The 10875-nt window shown below is 45.1% G+C and overlaps 1 protein-coding gene across 2 annotated transcripts in view; it reads left to right on the top strand.

Moving 5' to 3' along the window:
- The first annotated feature begins 3326 nt into the window (after positions 1-3326).
- Positions 3327-10875, top strand: part of LOC144800069 (cytochrome P450 4B1-like) — a 247523-nt gene continuing 239974 nt past the window's right edge. Inside the window, exon 1 of one of the 2 annotated variants that reach the window (XM_078671651.1) lies at positions 3327-3600. In XM_078671651.1, the coding sequence (XP_078527777.1) occupies positions 3397-3600 (204 nt within the window). In that variant the 5' untranslated portion in view covers positions 3327-3396. The remainder of the gene's footprint in view (positions 3601-10875) is intronic. The other variant, XM_078671652.1, reaches the window with a different exon arrangement.

The following is a 10875-nucleotide window of genomic DNA, read 5'->3' as shown; positions in this document are numbered from 1 at the left end:
CGGACAAGAACACGCTCACCCTGCTCACAAAAAAGAAATACGAACTGAACAAGATCTTAAGCGAGAGGGCGGGATCCTGGCTAACGAAGTTCAAGTCAGTAAACCTATGCGCAGCAAACAAAGCAGGGAAACAGCTGGCGTCCTACTTAAAGGCGAAACAGAGGCAGCACACGATAGCAGCAATAGCAGATCGAACGAACAAGTCTCAAACAACGAACAAAGGAATACTAGAAGTCTTCAGACAATTCTACCAAGAGCTGTACACAGAGGATCAAACCCTGAGCAAAGATGCAGGACTAGATCTGCTCAATAACACTAACCTGCCGAAACTCAAGGAGGCGGAGAGGGAGTCGCTCGAAGCCGACATATCGGAAGAAGAGATTGGAACAGCCATAAGCCAACTGAAACAGAACAAAGCGCCAGGACCGGATGGATACTCCGCAGCATTCTACAAAACTTTCAGCGAACACATTAAAACGCTAATGGCACAAACGTACTCGACATGCATCCAGAACGGGAAGATGACGGAGTCCATGTGCGAGGCCAACATCACCATAATCCCCAAGGAGGGGAAAGACCCACAATACCCCCAGAACTACAGACCAATATCGCTAATAAATGTCGACTGCAAAATCTACGCGAAGGTCTTAGCCAATAGATTAAACAGGATTCTGCCAGACATCATCCATACCTCACAAGTGGGATACTTTAAAAACAGACTATCGCAGGACAACACAAGGCTACTGTGCCATCTAATCAACCACACAGCAAGTAGCAATGAACAGGCAGTCATGATAGCGCTGGATGCGGAGAAGGCCTTCGACAGAGTTTCGTGGCCCTTCTTGAGAAACTGCATGGGAAGTTTCGGCCTGGGGGGGAAGTACACGGCAATGGTCATGGCCCTCTACAACAAACCGAGAGCAAAAATAGTGGTAAACGGGAGTGCATCCGAAACGCTCACGCTGGGAAGAGGCACCAGACAAGGATGCCCCCTCTCCCCCGGACTCTTCCTGCTCGCTCTAGAACCCCTGCTAGCCAGAATCAGGGACAACACAGATATAACAGGCGTCAAGCTCAAGAAGAAGACCGTCAAACTAGCGGCTTACGCAGACGACATCCTAATCACAACAGCAAACCCCTCCACGTCAATAAAAGCGCTGATGGCCACAATAGGAGAATACGCAGAAGCCTCAGGCTACAAACTCAACAAGGAAAAATCGGAGTGCAAGCCAATGAATGTCCACACCACAAGAGAGGTCCTAGGCGAATCCGGACTGGCATGGCAGACGAAACCACTAAAATATCTAGGTCTCCACTTTGGAAGAGACCTTACATCAACGCTACAACACAACAAGGACCTCATGCTGAAAAAGATAAAAGAAAGGCTGGAGCTGTGGTCACCAAAGTACATAAGCTGGTGGGGACGAATTGAAACCATCAAAATGATGATAACACCGGCGATAAACTACACGCTAACAATGTTACCACTCCTAATGACAGAGACATTCCACAAAAAACTAGACCAACTCATAAACATCTTTCTATGGAAAAACAAAAAACCAAGGATAAGCCTACAAAAACTAAGATTGGCAAGGGACCTTGGAGGCCTCAACCTGGCGAACTTCAAGACATACCAAACGGCATGTTTGGCGAGACAGGGTATCGCCTGGATAGATGCCACACAAACATACAAACCAGTATGGCTAGAGGTCGAACAAGACATCCTAGGAGGGCTCAAGCCAATAGCCCTCCTAACAGCGAACCGGCACCCACTAAAAGCCAACGCCATACTAAAACACACGAGGGAGGCACTGATGAAAGTGGACAGGCGCATGGCGCAGAAGCTGAAAAGCACAGCATGGGAATCCATCTGGTTCAACACAAAAGTGACCTACCAGGGAGCAACATTGCATAATGACACATGGATCGAAAAAGGCATCAGCATCCCCAGCCAGACAGAAACCAAGCAAGGACCGCTGACGTTTCAGAACCTACAGCAGCTACATGACCTCCCAAACCAAGAGCTCTACAACTTCCTAAAGATCAAGACAGCAATAACGAAAGCTAACTTACGCAGAGGAGAGCCAGGCATCATCAAATACCTGCAGCTCCTCAACTCAGCAGGTCACCAAACTGCAAAGATCTACAAGCTCCTGAGCCCATCCACGCTGGCGCAGAACAAGACAGCCACTAATACATGGGAGACGCTCCTGGGCAGGCAACTGAATGAAATAGAACGAGCAAAGATGTGGAGCTCAGCGACAACAAACAAAGTCACCCCACAACTAGCGCAAACAAAATATTGGCTACTCCACAAGGCCTACTGGACGCCATCCAAGCTCCACAAGGTCGGCATCGCAGAATCAGACAAATGCTGGAACTGCCAGAAAGAAGAAGGTACCCTCGAACACCTCATCTTCACCTGCGTGAAAGTCAAGAGGTTCTGGACACAAATCAACACCTTCCTGAACGATATGCTCAAAACCGACCTAACAATCAGCTTCGTGAGCCTGGCTACGGAACACCTAACAGCGAACCTAAAAAGTAGAGAAGAGAGAGAACTCCTAGACCTACTCCTCACAGCAGCCCTTAAAATAATCCTAACGAACTGGAAGAACACAGCCAAAGCAAACTTTAAAACATGGATTAATTGGGTCACTTTCCTGAGAGGAGCAGACAACATCACAGGCAACTTCTCGAAAGAACACAACGCCAAGCTACACATGTGGCGCCCACTCGATGACCACCTGAGGAAACCCCAGTAACCCCCCCCTCTCTCCCCCTCTTTCTCTTCTTTTTCCTCTTCCTCCCCTTCTTGTTATGGAGGGAAAACAAACGACAAGCGCGCGCATCCACAAATGGACTGTTATAGAAAGAACCGCTATTGTACGCACCACTGTATATATATATTTTTGTATGGTTTTTTTGTATGCCAATAAAAGTTTTTAAATAAAAAAAAAAAAAAAATCGCGAGGCTACCGCCTGAACCTGGGACCCGACTGAGAGATTATTCGGAAGGAGGGGTGGGGGGTGGGGGAGCATAAGTCGACACCATTACACTCCCCTTAATGATACTCCCCTGACATTTTACAGCATGAAAAACATTCAATGTTATCAAAGTTATCTGTGTGATATATTTGTAAACATTGTTTATATGACGTTTAATATGAGGCATGTAATTGCTTCACGAAGGTGCATCTTCGCGGCGCTGCGGCAGCGGGGCGCCATTGCTCCACCTCAGCCTCCTATGGGAGTCCTGCGTGATTGGCAGGTGGCCAAGCGCTTTTTGCACACAAAGGGCGAGGCGTGGGTGCCCATATCTCCCTCCATTAGTGACTGCACGCAAACAGAGCCAGTAGGACTCGGTGCCCTGCAGAGGAGCGGAGCATCAGAAACATGGCTTCGTGGCGCGAGGACATGGCGAAGCACTTCGGGTTGTCGCTGGCTTTCGGTCCGGTCTCGCACCTGCTCGTAGCGCTATGCCTTGCTGCCGTGCTGTGGAAAGTGGTGACACTCTATTTCACAAGGCGGCGAATGCTCAAAGCCTTCAAGCCGTTCCCCGGCCCCCCCACGCACTGGCTGCTTGGAAACATGCACGAGGTAAGGCTGAGGCCAGGCCAAGTTGAACTTCGCTCATTGGTATGCGTGGCTGCAGGAATGTTCTGATTAAAGCAAGCAGGGAAGAGGGCACACCACATGCCCTTCATATGTGCATGCATGATGGGCACAGCAGACCCCCTTCGTTTCGCAGGGATGAAACTGAGGTTTTGCAAGCTCATGCATGAGTAGTGTACATCATTCAAGTCAACACATCACAGCAGGCAAGGGTGAGATTTTGACAATAAAATCTGCGGGGGAATGTATTTTTCCCACTGACACATATTGAATCAGAGGCACAATAAAGCCGGGGCCTTATTTATGAAGGCCTTGCGCCACCGGTGCGTCACTTTTAACATGGGAAAAAGTGACGCACCTGCGGCGCAGGGCCTTCATAAATCTGCCCCTAGATTTTTAAAGCCAAAAATGGCTTAACCAGTGTTTTTGCTTTAAAACTCGGGTATCTCCCGCCCGTATCGGGTCTGTTGGCATGTATGGTTCTGATATTTGCAGTCATGTTCATCCCATTATAAATTCAGAACTTCAAGAGCCATAGCACAAAGAAAAAAACATGGAGTGAATAAATGGCAATCCGGAGAGCTCTGTGTATAGATATGTCAGCATTAACGTACTGAAAACATGTTTGAATAGGTGGAGACCTCGGTACTACAGGTAGACAGGAGGAGACAAGAAAGAGCGTGCAAGAAAGTAAGAGAACTGAGAAGGAAATGGGAAAGAGATACTGACATTCTAGAAAGGGGATGGTAAAGAGGAATAATGAAAATGAGAGACAGACGGAGGGGGTGCTATGTCAGGGCTTTAACTAGGAGAGAGGAAGAGGGAGAAACTGAGAGGCAGAAAAAGGGCAGTGTTGCCAAAGGGCAGTGTTGCTAAAGTTACCTTGCTCCACTTTGAGAGGACATGTGTTTATAGTTCTGCACCTGTCTTATAGAAATCTTTAGTTGGTGCAAAAATGCTGGCAAATCATTGTTTGCTGTATTTTCTTAAAAAGCCAACTAATTTTGCACTAATAATACCAAGAAAGGGAACAAACTGATTTTGCCTCAAGACTCATCCTATGGCTTACGCATGAAAAGAAAGTAGTGAAAGTTCATTTTTTACAGCCATTTCTGTAAACAGCTTAAATGAAGTATGTAGTCAATTTTCTCTGTATTTTGCTATGGTTGAAAATCATGGTGATATAGGGAAAACAGAGATTATTCCCTCGAACAATGGTTTGCTTCGTTTTCTATTTACATACACATTAGCAATTGTACAACTTAGTTTGTCCAGATTTGTGAAATGTTTCTGTATCATGGCCCTTAATTTTTCTACTACAAATTGTTGTTATCAGATGTGTAAGATGAATTGGTTCAACATACGCAAGGCAAGGCAACTACTAAAAGGTAGAGGTCTAGTCACAAAGGCATTTTGGAGTATGTTAGGTATTGTGGGCCTCATTTATGAAAAGTGACGCATTGCTGGGTGAAAACAGCGATGCGTCACTTTTCATTGCACCCTACTTGCGACATATTAAATGCATCAAATTGACTGTATGATGCATCATGTCACAAGGAGTGACAGATATATCAGTTTTACTGACGTATCTGTCAACGCAAAAATGATGCATTGCTGGAGTTGTGTCGGAAGTGTGAAGCAACTCCAGCAATGCAGGGGGGAGGGCTATGGATATAGCACTGCGTCACCCTTACGCCTGCCATGAGGCAGGCGTAAGGTTTTGACGCACTTGTGTCCTAGAAGTGGCGCAGTGAAATCTCATAGATTTCCTTGCGTCACTTCTATGAGGATTACTTGCGTGGAACGCCCCCCCTGCATACATTATACCTGAGGCAGGTACAATGTAGCACAGGGGTTTACGAAGTGACGCATCGGCTTAGATGCGTCACTTTTAAATAGGGTGCAACAGGGGGCGTGTTTTACACAGCAGATGAGCCAAAAAAAGTGACACAATGGCAGCACAACACTGCCACAAGGCCTGATAAATAAGGCCCTGTGTTCTCTCTTTGCACTTTGCTAATAGGAAATTGTACTTTTCGGGACCGATTCACAAAGGCATATGTAAGAGCACATAAAAGAGTACTCCTTCAGTACTATTTTCTGTACTCAAAAATGGTTTTGTAAATTAGGACGAGATGTTTATGAAGATCCAAGCCCTGAAGCTTCCAACATTATGTGGAAACAGTATGGTGATATCGTAATTGCAGCCATAGCCTTCTTTGAATTTTGCAAAAAGAGCAGATGATGGACGGAATGCTGACCTAATCAAACATTCACCCCAGTCACAGAACCGGGTTAAATCCATCGTTTATTGCATGCCATGCCGTTCCAGTTTAGACCCAGCTATCTGCAAACCAGTCTTGACGCTGCTCTCCACGGGAACAGTCCAGCATGAACTGCCTGGCCAGGTTCTCCCTGGACCAGAAACAAGCTTCCTGGGACCAATTTCGGGGTATCAACCCTCATCAGCCAGGCTCGCTTGATTCCAGTGGCACAGTGAGCCTGGGACCCAGGTCTGGGCTTACCCAATGCACTTAGGGCAAGAAAGTAGAAGATAAAAGACACAGAGATGACAGACAGAATGTGGACCAAATCAAACATTCACCCCCAGTCAAAAGATCTTGGCTAAATCAATTGTTCTTTTGCTCACTTTTCTAGACCCAGCCACTCCACTAGTTTCTATTTATCAAACTCACACATCATAGCTTTAGAAGTTGTGGCCCCGCCTTTGTGGAATGTAATCCTGGATAGACCTATGCTGCTCAAACCGGTGTTGTACATTTAGAAGGCGGAGTTCCACCAGGTTGGCTCCTCCTGTATGAGGACGTTTACAGGGGCTGCATTACCACACTTAATGATCCTCAATTGCTTTGGGGCTTTGAAAGAATAACTAACATTTGTGTAATTTTGTCAACACGACCAATGTCTTTTTGTTTTGAAGAAGTCCTGAACAGCTAGGTTGATGCAATGCACTAAACATAGTAATCTGAAGTATCGTCTATCAGCATTGACTTTGACAATATTACCGCCATTGTCAGTGACAGCAAACCTAATACTCTCATTTGGTCTGATTCGTTGATTTTGGTTAAATTCTTCCAAGATGTTGACAGATGAATTTGATTACTCCATGGAGAATATTGCAACTGTTGCATGGCGCTTACATCCTCAAAAAACATCCTAAATGGTGAGAACAGAGGCTAACTTTTGCTTATCCCCAATAAAAGAGACCCAATGTGAAGTGATGCATATGTATTCTGTGGCTCGACCACTGTTCCACATGTCTGTCTTGAGGTGGATGGACTGAACAGCAAACTCCTTTATTGCTTCGCCAACCATTTCCAGCGCTTGAAGGTGCAACGCTGACTCATCAACCGTAGAAAAAGAGGTTTGGCTTGAAACTTTCCATTTTGGACAGAGGACCTCCTCAAATTCCAGAAATCCCTCTCCTTTCACCAAAGAAAAAGGCAGTAGGTGAATCGCTAACATTTTCTCTAGCTTCTCATTGTATAAATGGGCTAGCTCATTGGTTTGATGGTATTGCAACTCGTTGCTGAAGATAGATTTGATAGTGCGTTGTCATGATTGTTTTCTTTGTATGGATTACTCCAAAAGTGACATATGATTAGCAGCAGCTAAGCTGGTTGGACAATTTTGGGGACACTGTTTTCTCCTTTCTTTGTGCCTTGTTGAGTTACCACAGTTGACGACTGCGCACTGAGCAACAGCCACAGGACTACTTCACATAACCTCTTTTTTCTCATCACCACGTCCTCGTATCAGTTCAACAACTTCACTTCTCTCACCAGCAGCTGTCTGTTTGTGGTCCCTGGTATTGTAAAGTTCACATAACCTAGCATGATGCACTGATTTATGGCAAAGTAAGTATTCTGCAATATGCTCCTCATGTAGCTCCTCATTTAGCCCAAGTGTAAAGATGTCCCACATGTGGGAGGGAAGCTTTCTTATCAAACCTATGTCTGAAAAAATTGTTACGGTAGTGCTAGGAGGCTGTATTTGGCTTTCTCCAGTTCATGCTGACACAGTGGTGGTGGGGGATGAATGCTGCAGGTTCTAAGGGTCACATGCATCAACCTATTTAGGAAGTGCAAATGGTGCGAATCGGTAAATTCGGCTGTTTGCGCTTCCTAAATACGTTTTTGGGATGCATGAAACTATTTTTCAAAATTCGCTTTTATTTGCATTTCCTAAAAATGCGAATGCATTTAAGGAATCACATTTGTGCGATTCCTTAAATGCAATGCATCAATTTTTGAAAAAATGCAAATTTTGAAATAGGAAGTGCAAATTAACACGAGGTTGACCCTCGTGTACTTTAAAATACATTTCAGGGGTGCAGGGGGGGTCCTTTGGACCCCCCTCTGCACCCTTGCAATGCATCAACAAATTGCGATTTCCTAAAAAAAGAAATGCAAAACGGCATTGATTCCTATGGGCCTCTAGGCCCATAGGAATCAATGTAATGCCATTCCTTAATTGCGATTCGCAATTAAGGAATCGCAAATTCCGAAAAATAAGAAATCCTAAAAATTTTTAGGATTTCTTGATGCATAGGATTTTGCAATTCCTTAATTGTAATTCCTTAATTTTCGCAATTTAGGAAATGCAAAATCCTACATTGATGCATGTGCCCCTAGCTTCTTGAAAAGATGGAAGCAGGTGGTAGTGGTACTATGTGAATCCACAATGCTGAATAGAGGCGGCCTGCTCTTGCTCTGTGCCACTATCTCACTGGTTCATCATTTTCCTCACTTCCAATGGTTTCAGAACCTCCCCTTTCCTTTGTCTCTCTGGGGGACTTCAGCCAGGGTCCAATCCTTGTCAAAATCATCAGATCTTTCCTTGCAGGAGATCAAAAGACAATGTGTCCAATGGAAGTGAAGTCACAACATCTTTCTCAGCAGTAAGCTCAATGTCCTGCTCTGTTCCTACTCTAGAAGATCAAGTGTAGCAGACTATGGTTAATGTTGAGTTTCCTGTGAAGATTCTGTTTACTGCTTGGACAACTCTGTTTCCTATTCACTGCTCTCTACAGTCACTGCAGCACTGTGACTACAATTACTACATCCCTGAGAGACCTCTGCTTCGATTTTGGTGGTGGTGGCGAGGTAGTTGATCCAGGGGTGATCCTCCTCCTGCTTCTTCCTGCCCAGTGAAGGGTGCAGAAGGAGCATTGCGTTGCTGGAAAAAATATAAGGATTTGGTGGCAGTGGCAACAGACATTTTTTCCTCCCGGCCACTTTCTACACAAGAAGCCCCTTCTTTAGGGCCATTTGTTTTGCTTCTTGTCTGGGTCAGAAGCACAAGCAGAAGCACTTAGCAGAGAGGTCTCTCTGGAAACTGGTATTCTTTGGTATTCTCTTGTGCACATACTGGCAATAAAAGAAGGGACAGACTGAAACTTTCAAGTCAATGAAATACAACCATAAATAATCACCATCATCAACACAACAATATTATATAAAATGGATTAAATTAATTTGAAAATCCCAATATTTCCCCAGCGCCCCTGGAACTCCTAGGGGGGCAGGGATAGGAGACAGTCAAGTAAACTTTAATATTAGATTAATTAAAATCATTACAATATAATTTAAATACAGTAATAAATACAAAACATTAAAATGATTAAACTTGGCATTTAGGCAGCGGAGGGATCTCCATGTTCGATGATTAATGTCCTGGCTAAAAGATTGAGTCCTACTTTGTGAAAATGAGCAAGACGCGGTTTAGCATGTGTAACAGGTTTGGGGATGAGTTGCCTAAGGCACAGTCGGTTCATGTAGCCCAGGTGTAGAAAGTGCATTGTGCAAAAGGGGCGACCTGTGCAAGTGGTGACTGAGGCACAGTAAGTAAGCCGGGGAGCTTGAGAAACAAACAGTTTGGGTAGCCCGGATGGAGAAAATGCTTTGTGGAAAAGCAGAGACCTGTTCAAGTGGTGACTGAGACACAGCAAGTAAGGCAGGGATTTGAGTCCAGTGCCGTGATTAATGAAGGAGATACTTTAGCCCTATCCCCGGTGGAGACCAATGGACGAGTGAGCTGTTCATGCTGATGGGGTGCTTTCTTTAAGGCCTGGCCAACTCCCTGGAGATATCTTACTGTTTTGGAGATTGCTCGAGGGTCCCCATAGTTTAAACATGCTATTATAGCTTGTCTGCAGGAGGCCTGACCTTGTTCCAAAAGGCCCTAAGCCAGAAGTGGTGCAGATTTAAGGTGGACCTGCAAAGGCAGAAAGCGTGGATCGCGTCTCCTTTTAGTTGGCCGCACAACCTACAGCGAGGTTCTCCTTCTGCCCTTATCCAGGGTTCTGCGTACGTGTACGTGGAGAAGACACCAAGGCGATATTTAAAAAAGGTTCCCTTGTTCTTTCTATTGAAAGCTTTACTGAAGTATGATTGTGGTTTTGGCATTGTGCAGCTATGAGGTACCAACCATGCTTGGGCGTGGTTTTCATGAGAAGCTTTGTCCTCTAGGGATGAGATTTGTTTTGAAATTTTGCTAGTTGTCATTTGAAGCAACTCATGAGTGAGCACTGCGAACCATAGTTGAGCTAGTCCAAGTAGGTCAATGGAATGTTTAAGATATTTTCCAGCTGCTGAGTGAGGTTTATTGATCTCCAGCCAGAAGTTATGATTTATGGTGTTCCTGTCAGCAAATCGAAGCCTATAGCACATGATGGTGAATGCTGCGCTCTTTGCTTTTGATTGTTTGGCTAGATCAAGTTCTAGCCTGTTCTGGGCGGCTGAGGTATATCTGAGGAGATGGAATATTTCCCTGTAGATTCTGATTACAGTGCTATCCAGAGTAGTCGAGGCCCTTCCTAGAAGAGCTTCACTTCCATATGCCAGAGTTGGGACTATCTTCGCCTTGCAATTTCTAAATTTCTAAAATAGGGGTGTACGATAGTCCATTCAGGTGCCTAAAAAGTACCTTGAGACCTGTACCCAGAGAGAGCCCTTTTCTTTTTATTCCTCCATTGCGGATTGAAGTTTCTTTTGTTGTTGAAGGTGAGTCTGAGATATTCCTAATCAGTGACTTCTTTGACCTTGGTGCACTCAAGGAACCCGTTGATTTTGGCACTTGTTCTTCTAGACCAGTTCATGATTGTAAGACTCATTGTCAGTAAAATTGCTCTCCCTCCCTCGCAGCTCCACCATTAACTGAGGCCTTTCCTCGAGCCCCTGCACTCTCGAGTGTTGGTGTTCGAAGCCCTCCTCCACCCGCAGGTTTCATCTGCGCCTC

This window comes from Lissotriton helveticus, chromosome 1_2, assembly GCF_964261635.1.
Source record: "Lissotriton helveticus chromosome 1_2, aLisHel1.1, whole genome shotgun sequence".
Lineage (NCBI taxonomy): Eukaryota > Metazoa > Chordata > Amphibia > Caudata > Salamandridae > Lissotriton > Lissotriton helveticus.
This window is presented reverse-complemented; position numbering and strand designations above follow the sequence as displayed.